The sequence below is a fragment of the Rhinatrema bivittatum genome, chromosome 5, assembly GCF_901001135.1.
Source record: "Rhinatrema bivittatum chromosome 5, aRhiBiv1.1, whole genome shotgun sequence".
Classification (NCBI taxonomy): domain Eukaryota; kingdom Metazoa; phylum Chordata; class Amphibia; order Gymnophiona; family Rhinatrematidae; genus Rhinatrema; species Rhinatrema bivittatum.
The window spans coordinates 19,005,799-19,033,350 of NC_042619.1; the positions used below are offsets into that span (position 1 = coordinate 19,005,799).

At 44.2% G+C, this 27,552-nt stretch overlaps 1 protein-coding gene across 6 annotated transcripts in view; it reads right to left on the reverse strand.

Annotated features, from left to right (window-relative positions):
• Positions 1-1,918: 1,918 nt before the first annotated feature.
• Positions 1,919-27,552, reverse strand: part of CHRDL2 (chordin like 2) — a 76,813-nt gene continuing 51,179 nt past the window's right edge. The window contains exons 7-11 of one of the 6 annotated variants that reach the window (XM_029602087.1): positions 24,422-24,587; positions 23,148-23,342; positions 15,535-15,625; positions 7,822-7,914; positions 1,919-3,334 (exon numbers count right to left, since the gene is read on the reverse strand). In XM_029602087.1, the coding sequence (XP_029457947.1) occupies positions 7,866-7,914; positions 15,535-15,625; positions 23,148-23,342; positions 24,422-24,587 (501 nt within the window). In that variant the 3' untranslated portion in view covers positions 1,919-3,334; positions 7,822-7,865. Of the gene's footprint in view, positions 3,335-7,821; positions 7,915-15,534; positions 15,718-23,147; positions 23,343-24,421; positions 24,588-27,552 lie in introns of all 6 variants that reach the window. The other 5 variants (XM_029602083.1, XM_029602086.1, XM_029602085.1 and 2 more) reach the window with 5 other exon arrangements.

Here is a 27,552-nt window from a genome sequence, read left to right on the forward strand (position 1 = left end):
CAGTATAAGATCGTGCTCTAGGAGGGAGTGTGTGATTTTAATGTTTTGATTTACCTTTCGGAAAGATCTCGGTTATTCAGCAGTGATTCCTGGTGGGTCTGCTGGTTTACCCCAAAACAGCAAGGCCGTGCACCATGGAAGCAAGCCAGGCTCCTAGGCAGTGCCCAATGGCACTAGGGGGAACTCTGAACCACAGCCATATTGTGTGAATTCTGTGTGCATTGCCGAGAAGCACTGCTGAGAAACCTTCTGTGAAGAGATGCGAGAGCTATGCATGATTAAGACGTTAGGGATGTTTGACAACCAGATCAAGAAGTGAAAGCCAGAGCAAGAGGAAGTGTAACGTGGTTTGTTTGTTTTTTTTGTTTCTTTTCTGCTGATCGCTGCTGTGATTCTTGCGACTTATCCTTTTTAGTAATTTTTATTATTGTGAATTGACTGATGGTAACTCCAGAAGACTAAACGTTTCTGGTTTTGTAAGATATTCTAGTGAGTGAAACTCTAATTTTTAATCTCAGGGTTGTGGGTTTGAGGTGCGAGTCTGCCCACGTAAGGAAGAAAAGATAAGGAAACGTTTGCCATAGAGGCTGCAACCAGATGGTCATGGCGGGTAAAAAGGAGTATTTTGATTCTTTTTCCCTGTCCAGCTTGAGCGAATACTGCCCTTGACTCTGAGCCAGATCCAAGCCACCATCTACCCGAGCCAGGCTGTGTTTTTGAACTCAAAGTAGGTTGCAGAATCGTAAGAAAAACCCAGCATCAGACCCCTCTTATTTTGTGTGAACCGTTAAGGGGGTTACGGTTGTAAGACCCTCAGGCAATTTTCTGCTTTTGAGGAACCATAAAAGCAGAGGTCTAAGAGAAGCAAAAAAAATCAGATTGAAAGGATTTACCTATCACTCAACAACAACAAAAAAGAGAGGGAAAATGGGCAGGCATCTCTTGCTTCAAATTTGAAAATTCCAATTCAGTCAATCCAAGCGATCAACATTTGGGCAAGTGACAATAAATGATGATATAAGAATAGCTCTAAAGGCTGAAAACTGCCTGCGGCCCATTGCGTGGCGAGAGACAGCAGATTACAAGGATTGGAGCATGTGCCTAGGATATTGTCACTTATTGGTAAAATTGGATTATATCCCATTTCCCTCTCTTTTTTGTTGTTGTTGAGTGATTTATAAGAAAGGATTTACCTATTGCATGATCACTGCAACTCGAGTAATGAGGTGGTTGTAGAGTTGTACACGCTGCCTGCGCCCTGCCTGGTTGAGGTTATTCCATTCAGTTACAAACACTAGAGTATAGCGGTTGGGTCACTTTGTCACTTGCTGTCGTAACTAATAGACTCTAAGGGGTAGATTTCTAAAAAATGCGTGCGCACGTCCATGTGCGCGCGCTACCTGGCGCGTGCACATGGATGCGCGATTTTATAACATACGTGCGCTGGCGCGTGCACATGGACGCGCAATGTTATAACATACGTGCGCTGGCGCGTGCACATGGACACACGATTTTATAACATACGTGCGCTGGCGCGTGCACATGGATGCGCAATGTTATAACATACGTGCGCTGGCGCGTGCATGTTATAAAGTCCAGGGTGGCGCGTGCAAGGGGGGGGGGGGTAGAATTAAGCAAATTTGCGTGGCAGCGAGATCAGGGCCCCCAATTCCCTCCCAGTCCGCTCCAATTTAGGAGCAGACTAGGAGAGAACTTTCCTACCCCCTACCCTACCCTCCCTTCCCCTCTCCTCCCCACCCTCTAAAACCCCTTTTCCTTTTTTTTTTACCTTTTATTTCGCAAGTTTCTTCAGGGCCTGACCTAAGGTAACTTGCACGCACCGGGACAGCGAGGAATGGCGCTGTCCCGGCCCGCCCCCTGGCCTGCCCCTCCCCGCCCCTAGCACGCCCCTTGCAGGAGGGCCGGCACCTATGCACGTAGCGGCCTTCACGCGCGTGGCCGGGTCTTTTTGAAAATAGGCTCGGCACGTGCAAGGCCCGGCCACGCGCGTACAGACTGGATTTTACGCGCGGGAGGGGGGGATTTAAAATCCGGCTGCTGGTGTGTGTAGTGCAGCACCAACCACTGGGAAAAGTTTTAAGAAAAACATTTTAAAAAAAGATGTTTTTTAAAACCTTTTCCCCTGGTTTGTCCTCAGGAGACAGTTCTTTTAATATTGATGGCTTCCGGCAGACTCTAGGCTGCCTGGAAGGATCATCCAGCACAAAGCTATGCACAGTATGCTCTGATGTAACTACGCACACCACATCAGGGTCCTGAGCACACGACGTCACGTTTCATTGGCCTGCACGTGCTCTGCCATCCTTGGTAGGATCCTTTCTTCAGGAGTCTGCTTTCAAGGATGCTCTCTTGACTTGGGAGGCTGTGAACAAGACTTGGGACTTTTGACAATAAGAACCAAATGGAAATCTAATTGCAAGGCATACGCTATAGTTGTTTCAGAACCGTGAACCCTTCTGCTCTGTCCCAGATGTGCATAAGGCATGCCAGATCATGAAAACCAAGAGCTCACATCTCTGCCCGCTCGGCATGAGCCAGCTGCACTGAAAAGCCGGACACTGACCCAGGGGAGGAAGCAACCCTGCAAGCAAATGAGCAGTGGAATCTGCCCGCAGAAGGCAATCCCCTGCCTTCCCACCAGGCCCGGGCAAAGGTTAACAACAGCAGTCAATCTTTATTGGAGAGAAGAGGTTAACTCTCCAGGAGGCAAAGGGTTTCAAGCAAAGACCCCTCTCAGCTTCTCCATTCACATCACTTGTCCTTTCAGTTATTTGTGCTTGGGGATATTTTAACTTCCAGTGTCCGAGAAGCTGTACCAAGCACATCCCCCAGGGTCAGGGTCGTTTCACAAGGATGAGGGAAAGCCTTAGCAGCAGACTCTGCATGCCTTTTCGACAAATTCATTCGCATCCCCCTGCGATCTTCGGTGACCCGATGTGATTTCTCCCCCACAAGCCGCCACATCTTAGTATTCATCTTCACGTACGATGGAAGAGAAATGTTAGACACGGTGTATGGTGGAGATGGAAGTCTTCTTCTCTGGGAGCGATCCAAATGGCAGATCAGTCAGGACGGTAGACTTATTATAGTCATTAATTTACTGCCATCAGAGTTGCTGGGGGGGATTGCTCATGTTACGTTATTGTAATTTTAATGTACATTGTTTGTCCTTTCATGGCTACGCCATTGCATTTAAGAACTGCAGCATTTAATTCTCTTTCAGTCAAGCATTATAAGTCTTTCATGTCCTTTTCTGGACTCTCTGTCATCTTGAGCTCTGTCGCTTGTGTCCTCCTGAAGACGTTCCAGGGACCTAAGCAAGAAAAGAAACCAGTGGGTTACAGATGGATCAAATGTCTTTGAACACCCCCCCCCCTCCCAAGGGAAAGAGGGGTAAAGAGCATGCTGTCATTTAAGTGAACTGCCGCAAAACAAGAGGGCAATGCAGCTCTTGTTACATGCGCCGCCAGCCCAGGAAAACCAAAGTCAGATTGAAAAGGTTTCCAGACTCGTTTCTGTGAAGGGGCGGAAATGACCACTGAATAGATGAGTCAGAGACCCAGGTAGGGGATTTGCATGTCACAGCCCCCTTGACTACTGCAGGTTACTCGCAGTGAAACATCACTTTAAAAACAAAGGATGGCAAAATCCTAAATTACAGAACTTTGACTGAAAAAGTCCTACATTGCAGACGTCTGACTGAGAGAGGGATTTGTGAGATAAATGTACTGAGAAACAGTCCTAGGAAGCAAATAGATTCTCACCCTGACTAACAAGGTGAGTCAGAAGCCTTGGGTACCGAGTTCTCAGACAACAGAATAAAAAAGGGCCAGGCCGGATGGAGGGCCTTGCATATATAATCTTTCCCTAGTCCTGCCTGGGGTTTGGTCTTTGGACTGAGAGGAAGAGATCCCACAGGCTGGGTAACAGCAAATGTCTGTCCATGAGCTTAGCTGAGCTGGAATCACTAAAAGCTAAGACTGCTGAGGATCTGAATCACTGAGTGCTATGCAAGCCATGAGCCCAGGGGAGCTGTAAACCCAAGCAAGGGAAAACCCTCCTACTGAGGAAGAAGAACCTAAGGACAGCGGCGGATCTGGAGCTTGAGTTGGGTCCTCCAGGAGGGCGTGGAACCCAGCGGCTGACCAAGGGGTGGCATTGAGACCCTAAAGAGGGTATGGATCTATCTGTAGAGCGGAAGTAGTGCAGAGGAGATTGCAGTAGTTTAGACACAATGGACCCCCCCAAGACCAACACTGCCCACCAGCCCAACTGCATCTTAACACGTGGGTGAGACATGGGATAAAAGGGGGAGGATAATAATAATATTGATTAAGCAGGAACGTAAGCAGTCCCTCCTCTTCTAAATGATGGTGTACTGGAGACTAATAACCACGAGTAGATAAATGTGTTGAGTGATATCTTGTAAGCGATGGACATAGTCATGTAGAAATGTATATACTCATATAGTCTAATAAAACCGCCAGCCTTGTTCACAGACTCATTTGTTTTCCTGGGGTGAAGGGAGGGCAGTACTAACCACTAACACCTTCTTTCCCAGATGGAGGCGCCAAGAACGAGTCTGCCCTAGGGGGGGCTCCCGCTTACCTGGCCGGAACGCCCTGCCAGGTAAGCGGTCAAGGGGGCGTTACATCCTCATTAGCACAGAACTTCCTATTGCAGTGCTCACACTGTGACCCAGTGTTTGGCAGTGGGACAGCAACAAAGCAGCCATGCAGTCAAAGTCAAATGCTTTTTCTATTTCTCAAGGTTTTATATTGGATTGCATTTTCCAGTCTGACATGTTGCTTAATGGTGATGTCATGAAGGACATCCATAGAAAGCCTTCGTTCCTCCCTTTATCCTACCCTACCTTAAAAGCAAAGATTGGGGGTGGTTGGCGAAGGATCTATCTAGAAAGGTCAAATACAGCTTTTTAAGTGGAGGGGAATCCTGGGTTCTGTTCCCAAGCTCAGTTTACATTCCTCGGGTCAGCTGGGACTGGGGATGGAGGCAGTGTGCTGGGTCCCTGGGATGTATGGAATCCAGCCAATGCTTAACACCTGCTGACCAGACTCGGGATGCATGCATTCCAACATTTATTTTCTTTATCTGTGCATTTTATAACGTTGACATTCCTGCTGCTCAAGGCAAGGTACAACAATTTTATAATCAAGACATACAATGCAAAAAAGGCACACAGCTTGATAACGTAATGTTATTATGTTGTGCACTTATAACTAAAAACCCTTAGACACAATTAAAGATAGGCCCTGTCAGTGTACAACCTGGCAGGCCGCGTGATACCACAGACACATTTTGCATTTGGAAGTTGCAGAATATAAGCATTTCAAATAAATAAATAAAAACAATGCAGGTGGAAAATAAAAAGACAGCCTTAAACGCTGTCTGAAACAGTAAGTTTCAGATGAACCTGCAGTGGAGGCTGAATGGTTGAAGATTTAAAAGGATTGGTCACATGGAAAGGAGGTTGAGAACTGGTAAAAACCCCAGGTATCTGTCAATGAAGGCTCACAGCACAGCTTTGGACTGAATATGGAGGCCCTCAAAAACAACAGAAAGCCGACAATCCACAATCAGTTTTTAAGCACCAACATTGCTTTCTCCCACTCATCTCCCCTGGTCTTTTCCATTGGTTTTCACAGTGAGAAAAGTAAAAAAGGAGACTGGCACAGGAACCTAAGGCATTCTGAAGTAAGTTCCTCTTAAAACAAGATGAGGCCAATATTCAGAAAAGTAGTGAATGGATAACTTATTTATTTAGAATTTAGACAGCTTTGAAAGCTAACCATCTATGGGGGGTCATTTATCAAATTGCTTTATGGTGTTTTCACATGTGTGAGAGAGAGAGAAATTTTATATAAGGCTCTCAGACTAGGTAGGTATTTATACCTCTATATAAGGCCCACCTAGTAACTCGAGGCCAATTTGACATTCAAAGTGAGACGTATGAACAGAACAGTGCTCTCTTGTGAAGATTTGATGTCCTTCAGAGTGAGGAAACTCACCCAAAGATGAGATTTGTACAGTGTTCTCTCTACCTCTCTCTCTCTCCCCCCACAGTGGTTGTAGTAGCACACTTTGTGATAAACAGGCTATTACCATAAAACACACCCCTTTTCCTATCGCGTGCGATATTTACTGCATTTTGATAAATCCAGGCCTATATTTGAATAAAGCCGGTTAGGCTTAAAAGTCAACCAGGTGCATAGGGGAGCCTACATTTATTCTCTTTATCATTTTTGTGGCTTTTCTCTGTATGTTTTCTAATTCCGCTGTATCTTTATTGAGATGGGGTAATCAGAACTGCATGCAATACTCAAGATGTGGCTCCACCATGGATCAAAATAGAGGCAAAATGATATTTTCTATTTTATTCTCCACTCCTGTTGTGATCATTCCTATCATTCTGTTTACTTTTTTAATCTTTGCCACACACTGGCTGAGGATTTCACTGTATTGTCTAAAAGGACTCCGAGGTCCTTTTCCTGGTGGTGATTCCCAATATGGAATGCATCACTTTGTACTGTCCTTGTTGGAGTACTTAAGAAAAAGCTTGTCCCTATGAAGCTATTACTGTACCGTGAATATACATTACATGACAAAATATGCTGAAATGCTAGCATGTACGTCAAAGGTCAAAAAGATATGAGCTTAGTTTTAACTTTAATTTCTCTTAAGTTGGATTTCTCACTCTGGGCTCAATTTAGGAGAAATCACATGATTTCAAGAACATTAACTTCATTAAAATATACATGGAGTATAATTATAATGTTATCCTATCAAAGGGATGTTTATGTTAACCAGTTAAGAAAATGTTATGAAAACAAATAAACATAGTCATTGCTTTAGAAATTAGAGGTGTGGACCCTTTTTAATTCCTGGTATCAGGCAAAACATGTTGGGATTTGTATTTGTGGTGTTTTTTTTAAGGAATTGTGTTTGTTGTATGTTTGGGAGTATGAATGATATATGATATCTGGATATCTTCTTTGGGTGGTTAACCTTTTGTTTTTATAATATTTTTGTAGTGATATATTTTTGTAAGAATAAAATGTGTTCTAAAGAACCTGTGTTATATCTTTTGTTTGTAAAAGCTAAGATGTTTATTTATTTATTTATTTATTTTAAAACGTTTCTATACCGTCACTAAGTTATATACCATCGCAACGGTTTACAAATAGGCACATAGACTAAGGTTAGTAAATCTAGGATAACGTTCATTCTAACAGGTGCCAATAAAGTTTGGTTACAATTTCATAAATAAAATAATTATTTGAGTAATGTTGGTCAAGTCCAGGTGTATTATTGAGTTACTATCGCTTTGAGATTTTACTTCTTAAATGTAGGATTGAGTAAATTCATTCTCATCTGCATTACCCTGTACTTTCATTCTCTACCCTCCACACTCTTTAGTGAAAGCTTTTTTAAAGAGCCATGTTTTTAAATTTTTCTTAAAAGTTTTGAGATTATTCTGTAATCTGAGTTCAGGGGGCATCGTGTTCCATAGTATGTTACTTCTAGAAATTATGCCAAATATGCAACACATACACCATGTTACAACATGCATCGAAATAGAGGCAAAATGATATTTTCTATTTTATTCTCCACTCCTGTTTTGATCAATACTATCATTCTGTTTACATTTTTGCATCTCTTTTTGACAATGTAGAACAGACACACATTCAAAGTTTTTTGAGTAGGAGATATAGATCTGTACATGCCAAAGCCACATTTTGTGTCATGGTAACATGCCCCATCAGTCTGTCCCTTACCTACCTTCACTTGTTCTGGTGACCAGCCTAAAGTGGTCTGCCTCTTCCTTAAACTCTTGCTTCCCCACCTTCTTGGTGTGAATCAAATGAAATATTCCTGTAGACAGAAACACAATATAATTCCCCCAACCACTCCGTTTTGTTGTTAGGAATTAACATCTGGTAACTTGGAATATAGCTAATAAACCATGAGTGTACTTCATAATCAGAACACAACACTGAATGTACCCATTTTTGTAAAAGCCAAATGTCTATAAATCAAATAGTCAAGTATGATCCTGGCACAATAGACAGGGTAATTTAAAAGAAATATGATTGATTTCAAGCCATGAGAGAGATTTTTAGATCCAGCTCCAGTCTTCTACTTCTCCCATCAGGTTTCAAAATACCTGCCCTATCTTGATGCAGTCAGAATATGTTCCTCATCTTCCACAGAAACATAGAACTGATGGCAGAAAAGGACCAAATGGTCCATCCTGTTAGGGTAGTAGACCCTTGGGCCGGCTGAGACTGCAGGTGTTGCATGGAGGGACCCACAGTGGGCGTCGCAGCCGAGAGGCGGCGCTGAGGAGGCGTTCCGAAGAAGGCTTCACCACTGGAAACCCGAGATCCCCACAGGAGGAGCCCGTAGGGACCCAGGCCTCTTGGACTTAGGTGTGACCCTATGCGACAAATTTGCAGATGATACAAAATTGTTCAGAGTAGTTAAATCACAAGCAGATTGTGAAATTGCAGGAAGACCTTGTGAGACTGGAAAATTGGGCATCAAAATGGCAGATGAAATTTAATGTGGATAAGTGCAAGGTGATGCATATAGGGAAAAATAACCCATGCTATAGTTACACAATGTTGGGTTCCATATTAGGTGCTACAACCCAAGAAAGAGATCTAGGTGTCATAGTGGATAACACATTGAAATCGTCGGTTCAGTGTGCTGCGGCAGTCAAAAAAGCAAACAGAATGTTGGGAATTATTAGAAAAGGAATGGTGAATAAAACGGAAAATGTCATAATGCCTCTGTATTGCTCCATGGTGAGACCGCACCTTGAATACTGTGTACAATTCTGGTCGCCGCATCTCAAAAAAGATATAATTGCGATGGAGAAGGTACAGAGAAGGGCTACCAAAATGATAAGGGGAATGGAACAACTCCCCTATGAGGAAAGACTAAAGAGGTTAGGACTTTTCAGCTTGGAGAAGAGATGACTGAGGGGGGATATGATAGAGGTGTTTAAAATCATGAGAGGTCTAGAACGGGTAGATGTGAATCGGTTATTTACTCTTTCGGATAGTAGAAAGACTAGGGGGCACTCCATGAAGTTAGCATGGGGCACATTTAAAACTAATCGGAGAAAGTTCTTTTTTACTCAACGCACAATTAAACTCTGGAATTTGTTGCCAGAGGATGTGGTTAGTGCAGTTAGTATAGCTGGGTTTAAAAAAGGATTGGATAAGTTCTTGGAGAAGTCCATTACCTGCTATTAAGTTCACTTAGAGAATAGCCACTGCCATTAGCAATGGTAACATGGAATAGACTTAGTTTTTGAGTACTTGCCAGGTTCTTATGGTCTGGAGTGGCCACTGTTGGAAACAGGATGCTGGGCTTGATGGACCCTTGGTCTGACCCAGTATGGCATTTTCTTATGTTCTTATGTACGACTCCAGGGTATATCTGCCTACTTCATTTGCTAGCTCGTCGAGTTAGCAACTGGAACTCTACGGATGGGATTTGCTCTCCATTCCTAAGCTACTTTGCCACTCCAGCTCTACTGGAACTCTTACTGCCATTTGGGGTCACTAACAGGGTACCCGCTCCTCGGTACCTATATGGCCGAAGAGGAGTTTGTGCAGGCCGGGCCGGCCCCGAGGTAGGGGCCCAGCAAGCTTATGCCAGTATCTGCTGCACTGTGCAGCAGATACTGGCATGCTTATCAGTTTCCCAAACCGTAAAAGTCAGGACCCTCAGATGCTGTCTGAATCCAATTTCCCTTAATTGTTGCCATGGAAGCAGAGAGGAGCTGCATCAAAAGTAACAGGCTTAGTGATAAGGGTAGTAAGCACCACATCTGCAAGATACCCCCAAGAATAAAGGGTTTACTGTGGGATCTGGCAGAACAAGACATATGACTATAAGAAACCCAATCTCCACAACTGGACAGCATCCTGAATACCCACTCTCACTCCCACAGAGTAGGTGGACATCCAGGATTCAGAATCCCGGGAATAACTGGATTACAGTTGGCTCTGGCAGAATAAGGCCTGTGATGAAGAGACATCCACTCTCTCAACTGTTACCCTTACATAATGCTTTTTCTGCTTTGAAAAATTAAGAAGCCCCAGCAACAGAACATGAAGTGATATCTGAAAGGGAAGTAGTCACCCAATGCACCCAGAAAGCCTTCAACATGGTCACATGACATAATAGAAAGCTGCTTCTTCTAGGAGACTTGGTCATCAGAGGAACCAATCTAGGAACTCAGTTTGATGGGGGCACAATAGTTAAATGCATTACAGGATGCCAAACCAATAGAAATGCAAACCAGGTAATCATTGCAATTATAGAAGAAAGTAAGAATCAATATTATCACCCATCTGGAAACCAATGACTTCACTATAAATGGTGTCCACAAGGTACAGGAAGATTTCCAAAATCTAGGGGAGAAGATTAGACACGTGCCAAAGTCTATTGCCTTTTCAGAAGTATCACCTGTTCATGGAAAGGGATAGGAAAGGTTATGCCACATAGATAATTTCAATGTCTGGCTCAAAACCTGGCGTAAGGAAAATGGAGGCTGGGGCCATATATGGAGCAATAAAAGATTATATGGGAAGGATGTGACAGGAAGGAGGATACTAAGTGAAAAATTCATATCATACATTATCAGGCATTTAAGCTAGGGAGCGGGGGTGGCAGGAGGTGGCCAGTGAATTTGGCATGTCACAGCCAAGCAAGACAGGAAGAGGGAAGAGAAAGTAACAAAATCAAATCAGTTCAAAAACCCAGAAAAAGCGACTAGGAAGAGCAGCTGGAAAGCTATGATCACAAATGATGATGGTTTGAGCAATAAAATCCCAGACCTGCAAGCCCTAATGGTAGAGGTGGACTTGGACATTGTTGCTGTTACAGAGGCCTGGTTCACTGAGTCTTATGATAGGGATGTGACCATCCCGGGCTATAACTTGTTAAGGAAAGACAGAGAGGACAGTGAAGGGGGAGGAGTAGCTCTTTATGTCAAAAACAATATCCAAGCAACTGAACTGCAAGGGACGTGGGGTAATGAAAAAAACATTATAGACCATTCTATCGTTCCATGGTGAGACCCCACCTTGAATACTGTGTGCAGTATTCAAGGTGGGGATATAATTGCAATGTAGAAGGTACAGAAAAGGGCAACCAAAATGATAAAGGAGATGGAACAGCTCCCCTATGAGGAAAGACTAAAGAAGTTAGGGCTTTTCAGCTTGGAGAAGAGACGGCTGAGGGGGGATATGATAGAGGTCTTTAAAATCATGAGAGGTCTAGAACGGGTAGATGTAAATCTGTTATTTACACTTTCGGATAATAGAAGGACTAGGGGGCATTCCATGAAGTTAGCAAGTAGCACATTTAAGACTAATAGGAGAACATTCTTTTTCACTCAATGCACAATTAAGCTCTGGAATTTGTTGCTAGAGGATGTGGTTAGTACAGTTAGTGTAGCTGGGTTTAAAAAAGGATTGGATAAGTTCTTAGAGGAGAAGTCCATTAACTGCTATTAATCAAGTTTACTTAGGTAATAGCCACTGCTTTTAATTGCATCAGTAGCATGGGATCTTCTTGCTATTTGGGTACTTGCCAGGTTCTTGTGGCCTGGTTTGGCCTCTGTTGGAAACAGGATGCTGGGCTTGATGACCCTTGGTCTGACCCAGCATGGCAATTTCTTATGTTCTTAATGTTGGGCTGCATAGAGAGAGGAATAACCAGTAAGAAAAAGGAGATGATAATCCCCTTGTACAGGTCCTTGGTGAGGCCTCTCCTGGAGTACTGTATTCAGTTTTGAAGATCGTATCTCAAAACGGACAGAGACAGGATGGAGGTGGTCCAGAGAAGGGTGACCAATATGGTGGGGGATCTCCATCAAATATCTTATGAGGAAAGGTTGAAGGACCTAAATACGTATATCCTGGAGGAGAGGAGATGCAGCAGGGATATGATACAGACCTTCAGATACCTAAAAAGTTGTAATGATCACCATCGACAAATCTTTTCTGTTGGAAAGAAATCAGTAGAATTAGGGGTCACAAAATGAAACTCCAGAGAGGACGACTCAGAACCAACTTCAGGAAATATTTTTTCATGGAGAGGGTGGTGGATGCCCTTCCAGAGGAGGTGGTGAAGACAAAAACTGTGAAAGAATTCAAAAGGGCATGAGATAAACTCTGTGGATCCCTAAAGGCTAGAGGATGGAAATGAAGAAAAGATTGTTTGGAGGTAACTTGCTGGTGTGATGGTTACTACCCTTAACCAATAAGCCTTCACACTGTTGATGCAACTCCATCATTGCTCTCTGCTTGAACGGAAGGAGGAAAAGAGGAAAAGGGGAATTGAATTCAGACAGCAACCAAGTTTTATGGTCTCAGGAAACAAATAAGCATGGGAATAACTTGCTAATGTGGCTGTTATTACCCTTAACCAATAAGCCTGATACTTTTGATTGAACTCCAACATTGCTTTCTACTTCAGTGGCAAGAGATAATGGGGAATTGGACTCAAGACAGCAAAAAAGCAAGGGTCCTGACTTTTACAGCCTGAGAAACTGATAAGTATGGAGGTGACCTGTACGGCGTGGCTTGCTGGGCTGACTGGATGCACCGTTTGGTCTTTTTCTGCCAACATTTCTGTTTCTGTGTGTATTAAGAACACATAGAAAGACATTCTACGTAGATAGCCCTGGTTGAAACCCACCCATGCATTTTGTTTGATAGGCATCAACTTTGCCCCCCATCCCTCCATCTCCTGTGACTTCCAAAAGCAAATATTCACTTGAAAAGTGGAAACGTCTGATGTACCACCAAGAACCTACCTCCATGCAAAATTTGGTGCAGCTTGGTCCAGCCATTCCAAAGTTATAAGGGACATAACACAAACATAACAACACAAATGGCAGCACACATAAACATTGCATCATCTGATAAGCTTCTGTTCTATTGAATCGAGGAAAAATCCAATCCTGCTCAGAGAAGGATGACTGATGATAACGTGATTAGCTCCCAGTATGACTTGAGGAACGGAGCTGTTTGTCAACTTTGTAATAAAGCATGATAAATTCATCTCCACATTAATTCAGGCTGAAAACACCACACAAAATAAATCTGATTGCAACTTGTCAACTGCTTTCTAAATAAAAATTTAACGGGTGAATTTTAAAAGGCCTACGCGCGCCGAAGCCGGGAGATGTGTGCACAAGCCTGGCCGGCACACGCCGCATGGATTTTTTAAAAAGTGCGCAAGTCCACGTGTTATCTCCTGGTACGCGCACAAATTTTTTTTTTAAAAATGGGGCGGGCGCGGGCGTGATCTGGGCGAGGCATGGGCGTTTCTAGATTTCTCAATGGAACATGTGCGCAAGTAACTTACGCGCAAGATTGCACGCCGGGGTCCCCGACTGCGTAACTTTACTTCTGCGATGGATGGCGTGTAAATCTTGAAACAAAAAAAAAAAAAAAAAGCTAGGCTAGTCAGCGGGGTTTTAAGGCTTGGAGCTAAAAGGGTAAAAGGTAGGCTAGTAAACCTGGGGGGGTGGGGGGTAAGGAAGTTCTTTCTTTTAACTGGATACGGACTGGGGAGACGGGTAATTGCATCAGCACACACGTCTTACAAAATCCCCCAACTTACGCGGTAGAGCGGGCATTTGCGCGCATCCATATAAAATTGTGCGCACGTGTAGGTGCAAACAGTCAATTTTATACCATGCGCGCCTGTTATAAAATGGCTGCATTCACTAACGTGAGGCGGCATACGAGCGTACACGTACACCTGCACGGCTATTTAAAAGTTAGTGTCCTCGCTTATTCGGGATGTGCATGGCAAAAAAAAAAAAAAAAAATGTAACTTCATGTCATTATGTCATTCCTTTTTATATTTAGGTCATAAATGTTTTTTTTATTTTGTTCGTTTCGATCTGTAGGCATGCTATTTGTTCACAACATGCAGATCTTGCAAATTTTGTGACTAGCGTTGCAGTAAATCACTCAGATACGCACTAAACAGGTTAAAACACTTTGGGGCGGATTTTAAGAGCCCTGCTCGCCTAAATCCGCCCAAATCCAGGCGGATTTAGGCGAGCAGGGCCCTGCGCGCCGGTGAGCCTATTTTACATAGGCCTACCGGCGCGCACAGAGCCCCGGGACTCGCGTAAGTCCCGGGGTTTTCGGAGGGGGGCGTGTCGGGGGCGGGACCGAGCGCAGCGGCGTTTTCGGGGCGTGTCGGGAGCGTTCCGGGGGCGGGCCCGGGGGCGTGGCTACGGCCCGGGGCAGTCCGGGGGCGTGGCCGCGCCCTCCGGACCCGCCCCAGGTCGCGTCCCGGCGTGCTAGCGGCCCGCTGGCGCGCAGGGATTTACTTCTCCCTCTGGGAGGCGTAAATCCCCCGACAAAGGTAAGTGAGGGGTTTAGACAGGGCCGGGCGGGTGGGTTAGGTAGGGGAAGGGAGGGGAAGGTGAGGGGAGGGCAAAGGAAAGTTCCCTTTGAGGCCGCTCCGATTTCGGAGCGGCCTCGGAGGGAATGGAGGTAGGCTGCGTGGCTCGGCGCGCGCCGGCTATACAGAATCCATAGCCTTGCGCGCGCCGATCCCGGATTTGCGCGGCTACGCGCGTATCTACTAAAATCCAGCGTACTTTTGTTGGCGCCTGGAGCGCCAACAAAAGTACGCCTATTCGCGGTATTTGAAAATCTACCCCTTTGGCGTTAGTGCTACACTAACATAATCAGGCCGATGCAATACCGTGTGCTGCTCAGCACCCGATTGGACTCGCGTTGGGGATGTGCATCCATAACCCCCAATGCAAAAAACGGGGGTTAGCACATTTTAACTCTCAAAAAGATTACAGAAAAGCAGAAAATACAGGTTTTCTGTAGTTCCTCCGAATTAATACCATGGCGATTATAAGTCTGAGAAACCAAAAAAGGAAAAACTTTAAAAAAAAAAAAAAAAGTGTACCGGCAGTCAGATCAGGAAAAGAGATGATCAATTAACGAGCATCCATTTTCCTAACCCATAGCTGTGCACAGGTTAGGAAAATGGATGCTCGTAAAATTGAGCTCCCTTTTCCTAACCCGCAGACAGCCACCTCTCCTGGGCGCCTGCTGCTGAGGGGGGGCGCACGATTTCCCCTAGCGCCTCCTTTTTACCGCAGCAGCCCGTTGAAATATTACATCGGGCGCCCGGGAGAGGTGGATCAGCGCGCTTTAGGAGAGTGAGCGCCTGTTTTCCGTGCGCCGATATTGCATCGGCCTGATAAACAAGCGAAGAAACCTCGTTTGTTTCTTGCCTTGTTTCGCATGAGAAACAGCAGGAACTGAAACAGCAGATATCATTGTCATTTCCCTGTCATTTTAAAACGAACGACAGCACATCCTTACAGCTTCTAGGTGGACTGCATTCAGCTGTCTCCCACTCCCCTAGAGCAAGCTTCCATAGCACAAGAAAAAGACAGCAGAGGTAGCCCAGGAAACCCCATACCTTTTACCAGTCTCCAGATGTAAATGTCCACCTCTTCTGAAGCTTCTTTTTCTATTGCAATCTTTCTCAGGTTCTCCTTTGGGCTCTCGGACTGTGGGGACATGAACATATAAACCAGGATCTTGTTTTGATTCTTGGTGCACTTGGTGGAGTTCATTTCATCCGCAGGCTTGACTTTAGCCTCTGGGCAGAACAAGATTGTCAGTTACGAGGACGCGCCCTGACCTCCTGCTCTTTATTTAAGCAGTATTTGTTGAAGCAGCTGAGTAAAGGCTAGCCTTGTGATTGGTCAGAAAGCATCACATGACCATGCTTGAAATCCTTTGATACACAGGAAGCGCATCATAGGGCACCAGCCAATGGGATGGCAGCTTTAATAATGCTTGATGACATCAAAATGGGTTTTAAATTTCAGCTCTGACAGAACTAACAGTAATAAAAGACGTTCTATATAGAACTAATAAGCCTGTGTTTCATGACTTTGAATGAGCTCTTTGTATATTTTTGAATGGCGGGGGGGGGGGGGGGGGGGGGGGAAGAGAGAGGGAGGCAAAAGAGGACAGAGAGAGAGAAAAAGAGAAGGAAAGGCAAGGTCGAAGGGCAAGAGGCAAGCAAGAGAGGGAAGAGCAAGGGATGGGGGTGGGAGATTTTAGATAGGATAAGTTATCCGCAGGGGCAGCAGGAAGAGGGAAAGCCACACAGTCACCCCATTTTCTCCTTCCCGCTAACCTACAAAAATCTCGGGGGGAGAGGTATGTGGCTCAAAATAAAAATAGCTCTGGCGGAATCCTCCCCAACGTGACCTGAAATACGACACCAAACACACGGACGCAGCGATCCCATAAGCCTTCCTTTGGAAAGCAGGCCAAAAAGGACCCTTTGAAAGCCAAATTTCATACTTTCTGGCGAGAGGGCGTTGGTAAGTGCAATAACGCACTCAGTGGTGAGTACTAAAAGATTTTAATACCCTCCCAGAAGCAAACTTGGACAAAGGGCTTTACAGTGGCCTACAGGGCGCAAAACAAGAGCACGAATCTCAATGGAGGCCCTGGTAAACCGCAGAGGACGATATATTAATAAGAAATGAATCTTCCTTTGAAAATCAGGTTGTAAAAATAAGACCGCCAATTCAAACCTTTCACTCTAAGAGCAGAGTGAAAAATTATAGCAACACCCGCCTCCTTTTTTTTATTTACAACTGAGTTATATAAAAAAGAATAAGGTAGGGGGGAGAGGCCTGCTTTAAACATAAAGGTTTCCACTGGTTTTAAGCAGGTTTCAGACATAATAAATATAATTTTTGCTTTTCCATGAGATCCCTAATCAATTCATATTTAGCTAACAACGACCGTGTAGTTAGTAGACCCCGACTGTACCTAGGTCTCATACTGTTTTAGCACCATCTTTTCCTAAATCACCATATCTTGTCTCCCTCGATAAATCGAAATCCCACATACATTTCCTTCCTCATTTATATTCAATACATTCCCCATCTTAAAGAAAATTAACTGAACCAAGGAAACAACAGGCCCACCTCAAACAAAGTAGCCTACAACCTTTCAAAACGTCCTTTTGATATCAAATATATTTATTAATCAAATGGCTGGATAGAAAGCATTAAAATGTAACAGCAAAACACCTTACATTAAGACTAACCAGCAACTATTCTCTCCGTGCTCCCGAGTGTGTGCATGAAGGGGCGTATGAAGAGGCATGCACGCCCCTTGATGCGTTCTTTGGCATGGGATCGCCAAGCGGGGGCCCATTTTACAGGCAGTCCCTTTTATAGTAGATGTAGGCTGGGGAGGGAGTCACGGGTCTATTTATTCCTTCACGGGCACATTTCATTGTGGCACACTCAGCAATGGGTGCTCTGACAAATGAAATGTACCACATACTTCTTATTTTGAAGTCACGTCCTTGTGAATGGAACACAAATATCGGTGAGGAATCTAAGGAGTCCCTACAAAAAAATAACTGACTTATGTGTCAAAATCCTATAGGGGAGAGATTTTTAAAACTGTCCCCATTAAGCAAAGTTCACGGGTACTCTTAATCCGTGGACGTTGCACCAATTTACAAAGTGAAAGTATTCATGTACCTTTGCACATGTATAGAGTTGAAAATGCAATCTATGTGTGCATTTTTCCTCCCCAATCTAAACACCCCCCCAAAGAACACATCTTCTCAATGTAGCTAAATGATTCAAATGGGTAACTCACTATTTACCCGTGTAAACAGCTTTGAAAATTGCCCTCTCAATGCATGCCCTAATGTATGTTAAATGGTTATCATAGGCAGGACACTTTCTGAGGGTTAATACCTAGGTAGAAAAGTTGACCAACTAAAGTATTAATGAACAGGAAAAGTATTAATGAACAGTAAAATTTTACTATAACAGCTACTAGGGGTGTGCAGCCACAATTTTCATTTCAGATCTTTTGGGGGTGGGGATTTCTAGGGTTTTTTCGTGTCATATTTTGTTTTCTGTTTTTTGGGGGGGTTTTTGTTTCATGCAAATAGCATGCACTAACTCCAAATAGCATGCACTATTTTTGAAAATGAAACTAAAACAACTTTCGTTGGTGATTATTTTTTCGTTTCATTTTCAAATGAAATGAAACGAAACAACTTGTTTTACTGTATTTTTTCATTTTATTTGAAAGTTAATGCACATCCCTAGGAGCCTCCAAAATCGTAAAATAAACTTAAAGCTGAACACTCTCATAATGGAGGACATCATTAGAACATTTTCTTCTTTTTTAAGAGACCTGGCTCCGGCAGTTCAACATTATTTCTCAAATTATCAAATTTTAGGATTTTATTAACTGTTTAAGATGATTCCTAACTAGAAATATATTTTGCAAAAAAACAAACAAACCATAAGAAAGTTCTCCTTGTGAAAAGAGAGTCTAAAGATATTCAAAAGAAGTTCTCTCTTTCTTGATGGTGGAGGTTCCCAGTTTCAATCCCTAAGCAGGATTTGCAACAAGCTTCATATTTTACTTATTTATTTATTTAAAATCTTTTCTATACCGTCGTTAAGCGGGTGCCATCACAACGGTTCACAATAAGGCACAAAAAAAACTATGTTGAATAAAGTGTTTAGAATTCTAACTCTTAAACAGGTACCATCAAAAATACTGTAACATTATATCATAATAAATACTATTTGGTGAGTGTTATAAGTCATGTCTAGTTTTTCTAACTTTGCTAAAAGTTTGGTGTTATTTAACTTTAGTTCTTTGTTGTTTAAGATAAAGGAAGAAATTAGAATATAGGAGAGAAGACACACTTTAAGAAGGAAGGAGTGTGTTTGTGTGGGTGTTTGCTTGACCGCACCTAACATTTCCCTGGGTTCTCCTCTCAGTTCTCTTTGTGGTATGCTTGCTTAAAATAGCCATGTTTTTTAATTTTTTCTGAATGTTTTGATGTCTCTTTCCAATCTGATTTCTACCGGCATGGTGTTCCATATTATTGATCCTGCTAGGGATAGGGCCCTGTCCCTTACTTGTGTTAATCTGGCTGTTTTGACTGATGGAACAGTTAGCAGTGCTTTGTTTGCTGATCTCAGGTTTCTGTGGGGGGGTATGTATGTGTAGGGCTGTGTTCAGCCACTCTGCTTTTTCGTCTGTATTAATTTGTGTATGGTGCATAAAGTTTTGTATTGTATTCTTTGTTCAATGGGTAACCAGTGTAATTCTATTAAGGTTTCGGTGATATGGTCTCTTTTACTTTTCCCAGTTAAAATTCTTGCCGCTGAGTTTTGTAGAATCTGTAATGGTCTTATTGTGGTGTATGGCAGGCCCAGTAGGAGGGCATTACAATAGTCGGTACTAGAAAAGATTAAGGCTTGTAAGACTGATCGGAAGTTGGTGGGCGTTAGTATCCTAAGGAAAAGGCTGTGTCAGTCCTAGTTTTACTCTCCGTGCATTACTTGCTATTCCAATTTCTCTAAGAAGGGCAAAACTATGTTCAGAGATCCAGTGGGGTAAAGACACAGCTGGCTCACCATAACCCATATGACTTGAAGTTTGTTGGCAAACTTCAAGTCATATGGGTTGCAAAGATCTTTGAGCACCCCAAACAGGCCTGGTTTTTCAGGATAGAAACATAGAAACATAGAAATGACGGCAGAAGAAGACCAAACGGCCCATCCAGTCTGCCCAGCAAGCTTCACATTTTTTTCTCATACTTATCTGTTTCTCTTAGCTCTTTGGTTCTATTTCCCTTCCACCCCCACCATTAATGTAGAGAGCAGTGATGGAGCTGCAACCAAGTGAAATATCTAGCTTGATTAGTTAGGGGTAGTAGGGGAAGTAACCGCCGCAATAAGCAAGCTACACCCATGCTTATTTGTTTTACTCAGACTGTGTTATTCAGCCCTTATTGGTTGTTTTTCTTCTCCCCTGCCGTTGAAGCAGGGAGCTATGCTGGATATGCGTGAAGTATCAGTTTTTCTTCTCCCCTGCCGTTGAAGCAGAGAGCTATGCTGGATATGCGTGAAGTATCAGTTTTTCTTCTCCCCTGCTGTTAAAGCAGAGAGCTATGCTGGAAATGCATTGAAAGTGAAGTATCAGGCTTATTTGGTTTGGGGTAGTAACCGCCGTAACAAGCCAGCTACTCCCTGCTTTGTGAGTGCGAATCCTTTTTTCCACATTTCCTCTTGCTGTTGTAGCTTAGAGCGATGTTGGAGTCACAGTAACCATGTGTATGTTTATTGAATAAGGGTATTATCTCCAGGCAGTAGCCGTCATTCTGGCGAGCCACCCACTCTTTATTGACGGCCTCTTGATTTTATGGATCCACAGTGTTTATCCCACGCCCCTTTGAAGTCCTTCACAGTTCTGGTCTTCACCACTTCCTTCGGAAGGGCATTCCAGGCATCCACCACCCTCTCCGTGAAGAAATACTTCCTGACATTGGTTCTGAATCTTCCTCCCTGGAGCTTCAAATCGTGACCCCTGGTTCTGCTGATTTTTTTCCTATGGAAAAGGTTTGTTGTTGTCTTTGGATCATTAAAACCTTTCAAGTATCTGAAAGTCTGTATCATATCACCTCTGCTCCTCCTTTCCTCCAGGGTGTACATATTTAGATTCTTCAATCTCTCCTCATAAGTCATTTGATGAAGACCTTCCACCTTTTTGGTCACCCTTCTCTGGACCGCCTCCATCTTGTCTCTGTCTCTTCGGAGATACGGTCTCCAGAACTGAACACAATACTCCAGGTGAGGTCTCACCAAGGACCTGTACAAGGGGATAATCACTTCCCTTTTCTTACTCGATATTCCTCTCTCTATGCAGCCCAGCATTCTTCTGGCTTTAGCTATCGCCTTGTCACATTGTTTCGCCGACTTCAGATCATTAGACACCATCACCCCAAGGTCTCTCTCCTGCTCCGTGCACATCAGCCTTTCTCCCCCCATCGAATACAGTTCATTCGGATTTCCACTTCCCATATGCATGACTTTGCACTTCTTGGCATTGAATGTCAGCTGCCAAGTCTTCGACCACTCTTCCATCTTCCTTAAATCCCGTCTCATTCTCTCCACTCCTTCCGGCGTGTCCACTCTGTTGCAGATCTTAGTGTCATCCGCAAAAAGACATACCTTACCTTCTATCCCTTCCGCAATGTCACTCACAAAGATATTGAAAAGGACCGGTCCCAACACCGATCCCTGCGGTACACCGCTTAAAACCGCTCTCTCTTCAGAGAGAGTTCCATTTACCATCACACATTGTCTTCTGTCCGTCAACCAGTTTGCAATCCAGGCCACCACCTCGGCACTCACTCCTAAGCTTCTCATTTTATTCACCAGTCTCCTGTGCGGGACAGTGTCAAAAGCTTTGCTGAAATCCAAGTAGATGACATCGAGTGCTCTTCCTCGATCCAATTCCTTGGTTACCCAGTCAAAAAAGTCAATCAGATTTGTCTGACAGGATCTTCCAATGGTGAATCCATGCTGCCTCTGGTCCAGCAATTCTCCCGACTGTAGATAGTTCACTACTCTCTCTTTCAACAGTGACTCCATTACTTTTCCCACCACCGAAGTGAGGCTAACCGGTCTGTAGTTACCAGCCTCTTCTCTGTTCCCACTCTTGTGAAGCGGGACCACCACCGCTCTCCTCCAATCATTCGGCACCACTCCTGTTTCTAGAGATCTATTGAATAGGTCACACAGCGGACCTGCCAGCACATCTCTGAGCTCCCTCAGTATTCTGGGATGAACTTCATCAGGCCCCATGGCTTTGTCCACTTTCAGTTTCACCAGCTCTTCCCATACATTTTCTACTGTAAATGGAGTTACATCTACTCCATTCCCCTCCAGTTTCTTGTTAACTAGTGTCGGTCCTTCTCCAGGGTTCTCTTTAGTGAACACAGAACTGAAGTATTCATTTAATATTTCTGCCATTTCTTCGTCTCTCTCCACACATTGATCCTTTCCACCTTTCAATTTCACTATACCACTTTGAACTTTTCTCTTTTCACTGATGTATCTGAAAAATGTTTTGTTACCACTCTTTACCTCTTTGGCAATCCTCTCTTCCGCTTGACTTTTTGCCATCTTGATTAATTTCTTCGTCTCCCTCAGTTCTACCAGATATTCTTCTTTGTGTTCATCCTTATGGGATCTTTTATATTTCTTGAACGCTGTTCTTTTAGCCTTTATTTTGTCAGCCACCTCCTTTGAGAACCAGATAGGTTTCATTTTTCTTTTGCTTTTCTTTACTTTTCTAACATATAGATTAGTTGCCTTGGTGATTGCTCCTTTTAGATTGGTCCACTGTTGATCCACATCTCTCTCGTTTTCCCAGCCTTTTAGTTCTTCCTCCACAATTGATAACCACAATTGATAACCACAATTGATAACCACAATCAATATTCATTGATTACACAATTGATAACACAATTAATTGATAACACAATTAATTGATAACACAATTGATAACACAATCAATAAGCCTTTTAGTTCTTCCTCCACAATTGATAACCACAATTGATAACCACAATCAATATTCATGAGATATAATTGCAGGCTAATTTGCATATTCTGGTTCCTCTAGAAATGAGATCTGTTTCAGGTACTCAAGGACGACATTTGGAAGCAAATAGTCTGTACTAGCCACTAGCGAGGTGCAGTGCCAACTTGGTGGGTTTCCCCAAGCCTGAAGCCTTGGAGAGCCAAGAACTAGGCTTTTAGGGAATCAAACAAGTCCCTTGGCCAAACTCATGGGATATAAGAAGCATAGAGGCAAGAGAAATAAGAGAAGAGCCTTAAGGAAGGCGAGCAGTAGAGCTGATCCCATTAATGTACATAGGCGTGTAGATAATGACATAGGACATAGACAAAGAATGGGGAAAAAGCTTTAGTGAATCAGGCCCATAGTTAAAGAGAGGGAGGAGAAAGTAGATAAACAGGCAGTGAATAGGCAGGTAAACGATGAATTAATAGATAGCTAAACAATGATTTGAATAACAACACAAGGATTTGTTTCCATCTAAATAGGAACCCTTATCAGTTAACTAACACATGGAGGGCGTGCACGTCTTTCAGAATGTCTCTTCCTCCTGGCAGGACCTCCCTATTAGCTCTGTCTCCTACTTCCACGTACCTTGACAGATTCTGCAGCATTTTCCTTCCACTTTCTGAGGATATTCACAGGGATATTCGCTGGGGCACGTCACTCTATGGCATTCTTGGTTTCCATCCTTGCAGGTGCAGAGGATGCAGGGCAGGGTCCCGAAGGATCGGAAAACAGGATGCCAAACCTCTCCATGCGAATAGGTGTTCCCACTGTAAATGCAGGCTGCGGAAAAAAAAATGGAGAGGCGAGCGCGCTTCAGGTCTTGTACTGGGTGCACCCAAGAGGGCAAGGCCCACAATCTCACAGGGGCCACTTTCAAAAGCATTTCCAAGGGTACAACTGTGTTTTACTCATGGAGAGAAATGGGGTTTTATAAAATTGCCTGCTCGATGTATGGATTACGCTTACGCGCATGCTGTTCGTGCTACCCAGACTGAGTGGAGGTGTTCCTAGGGGCAAAGCTGGGGGAGGGGTTTGGACTTACACGCGAATGTTTGAAAATTCAAACTTGGCCATGTAACTTTTCCTGAAAATTTTCTGTGAACTAAATAGCAGCTGTAAGTATGTGCAGGCAGATTTCCAGGGATTAATTGGTATAACTTATGCGCATATTTGCCAGGTAATTTATGTGCATGTATTAAATCAATGGGAGGTAAAAGGTCAATATTCAGAGATCTGGTGAGCGGGGAAAGTACCTGAGGAAAGTTCCATGTGTAACTTTTCATGGATATTCAGCAGGACTTAAACGCACAAGTCTTCCGCTAAATATACTCAGATGTAACCAGGTATAGCTGGGACCGTGATGCTTCCGGCCAGACCTGTGCACGTAACGTTCGCCACAGAGCACTCAATGCGTGCATTCACCAGCTAAAGTTTATCACTTCCCCCCGAATGCCTCCAATGATGCCTCTCTGTTTGGAGAAATTTTGCACGCACCAAAAATATGAGTGCAAAAAAATGTGCACAGTTGGCAGGGAAACTTCTGAAAGTTCAGTTTTTGTACATTTAACCCAAAATGTTACGTGTGAAAAGGCTTTCAGTCTTGACCTCTAAAACAGATATCAAGTTATCTGTCTATTCTCAGGCCTACATACTGTACCGCTCGGTTTCTCAGAAAGAGGACCCATGATCGCTCTAGTGTCAGAGCCAGGAGACCCACGAGGGGATCTGGGAGGGGAAGCAGACAGGCTAGGAGTCTCCTAGAAGATCCAGGAGCCTTTGGCTCCTTGAGGTCATGACAGGTTCACGGTTTTATATCTTATTGGATCTCTCCAAGCAGCCAGCGTTCACTCTTCTGTTACCTTTTTTATGCTTTTCTCTTAAGAGGATCTTTATGGTGGTGCCTCCTCCTTTCTGCTTTAAGGTCCTAGGGTTGATTCCCAGAGATGATCCGGCAACCGTAGGCGCTGTTGCCCTGAGTGACCTCTTGCTCAGAAGATCGCTCAGGCACTGGTCTTGTGAGTGTCTCTGTTCATTGCCAAAAACAAACAAACACACAAACAAAAAAATATTTTTTTTTCTTTAATAGGCTACAAGGAGGTTTACAACCTCAGCATAAATACACTCTGACAAACATAAAGTATATATCATCATCATCAAGGGTAACCAAGAGAAAACTGTCCTGAATGGCCTCGCTTTACACTTTTTCTGAAAGGCTGAAAAATCATCTCTAGATTTAATAGCTTAGTAAGATGGTTCAGTTTGATGAACTTGGTGGTCACCGATGGAGGGATCTATTGCGTGCCTGGATCCCTGGAATATTCCTCCCGGCAGCAATCAGATCAGCGACAAAACTGGAGCTTTCTTAAGACAGAGACAGAGGGTGGTGCTGGTAAGATGACCAGAGCTCGAGCAGGGCCTGCAGTCCCAGAGCAGTCAAGCGACTGGGCACATGGGTGGGTTAACCCAAGTGATCCTTCATTTATTGACATCTACTGTGGGATGGCATTTCAAAAAAAAGCTTTTATCTGGCAAACCTCAGAAGTTAAATCTCTCACTTTGAGAGTTTTCTCCCACATAAAATCACAAGGTAACACAAACTTAGCGGTTCCGACAAGGGATGACTCCAGAGCTGTTCCCGGGATGGGGTTTTGATTTGGCTCGTCAGCACAGATGTTCCATGCTAACTGGCTAAATTTGGGCAGAAAACTCTGATCGCACAAACAGCTGCCCTAAATGTAGCCATATAAATTTTGTCTGGCTAGGTTTATGGAAATTTTCAGCTGGAAATTCAGCTAAAGATCTTACTCAGCAGGTGTTCGAAAACGGATCCCCATATCTTAATATGAGCTAAGAAGTCAATTTTCAAAAACCTGTTGAGCGGGTAAAATAACCGAGAAATTTTAACTGGCGAGCATCAGCTGAATTTTCAGACCCATCTGACCAGCTAGATTTGCGGCTGAAAAGTCACCCAAAATCTAGCCGGAAAAAAAACCTGTATGGCTACATTTAGGGCCGTTATTTTGTGCGGCTGGGATTGTCTGGCTGAAAATCTTTGCCGACCAGCTAAATCTAAAACCCTCCCCTGGGAACGACAGCAGAGCTGCTCCTTCGCTCGCCAGCTAACTTTGTAGGCCTCGAAATTTAATTCAGAGAAATTTTCGACGGTTGGTGCGGGGAAAAGGTTGCAGAGTCAGAAGTTTAACCGGCTAACTTCCCTTTGAATATTTTGCTCAGGGACGGTAACTTTCAAACCGGCGTGCGGCGCACATATGCGCTCATGTGTCGGCCCCTGCCCAGGAACGCGGCTATTTTATAACTTGCGCGCATGTTATAAAATAGCCCGGGAGCCTGCCCGGGTGCGCCAGATTTTAAGACGGGAGCGTGCAAGAGTGCGCCAATGCCGTTTCTACCGCGTATACCGGGGGATTTTTAAAAGGGGTGCGCGCCGATGCCATTTCCAGTTTTACCAGTTCGTCCCCGGTTCGCCCAGTTAAGAGAGAGGTCTTTCAACCCCCCCTGGTTTAGCAGCCTTCACGTCCCCATCCCCCCCAGTTATCCCCGACCCTTAAAACCCCACCGATCTGCCTATTTATCTTTATTTTATATCTTACACGGCATCCACAACAGAAGTAAAGTTAGGCGGCGGGGGGCATCGGCGCACGTTGGAGCGTGTTGAGTATTTACGCGCTCGTCTCGGCTTCACGCCCCGCCCCCTTTCTGAAAACCTCCGAGATGTGCACGCGACGGCATTTACATGTAAATCTGGGCGGCTTTTACAGTCCGCTAGGCGTGCGCGAGCCCGACATATGTGCGCATCCCCTAATTAATGCGCCTGTCGGGCTTTTAAAATCCACCTCTTAACGAGTGGGTTCTAAACCTGGTGCAAGGAAGAAGGCTTTAGATATATTGGGAGCCAGGGCTTCGCTGTACTGATGGCCTACGTCTTTCTGTTAGAGGAAGAAAGAGCCCGAGTCCAAAATTCGGAGTACGTGTTGCCAGGCGTTTAAACTGGAGGAGGGTGGCGAATGGAAGTCAATGGATTTGGGTTGTCACCCTCCCCCCCCCCCCCAAACAAACGAAGATTGCAGCAAAAACCACAGAAGTGAGAAACGTCGGAGTCCATCTATGAGCAGCAAGGATAGTGAGGGGATCAGGTGTGAGGCCATAAATGGAAGGCCCTCATGGCGAAGGCAGACCCGGTCATTGTTGCTATCATGGAGGCCCGATTCAGTGAATCCTATGGCTGGGATACAGTCGTACCAGGCTACGACCTGCTCAGGAAGGAGAGGGCTGGCAGGAAAGCAGGACGCTGTAGCTCTTTATGTCAAAAAATATCAAAGTGGCTGAAACGCGGGGAAAAGGGGAGGCACTGTGGACTGTTCTGGAAAGGGAAGATGGAGGCCTACAGACCCCTGACTGAGGTGGAGATCTGGCCGAAGACATCCAAAAGGTGGGAAAGAAGGGGGCACAGCTGGTGCTGGTGGGAGATTTTAATTTGCCGGATGTGCCCTGGAGAATCCTCTCTGCAGGCTCGATTGGACGTAGAGAGATCCAGGAGCCCCTTCAAGGTGCTCTCTGAGAAATGGTGATTTATTTACTCGTTCTTATAATCTGCAAGTTTCAATATCATCAGTCAACACGGATTAGAATAATCATAACCTTCAGCAAAACAAACAGGACAATTAGACAAATATTTAAAATCATGGGTCAGCACAAGGCCTTTCTGTTTCGAGGAGACCAAATCAACCTGCTGCTGAGCTACAAAAATGCAACCATCATCTGGTCTTCCCCATCGCCTGAGTGGAGGCTGCAGCTCTTGAACACCTCCTCCAATGTAGCCATCCAGGGCAGTCCCATGACCCAGAACCAGTCCCTCGCTGGCTATTCCTTTCCCTACCAATAAATAGCATCTTTCTACTACTGTTATGCCTATATAACATTTAACCTAGTGGTAATAATTCGCAGACAGTTAACCTGCCTGATCTTTGAA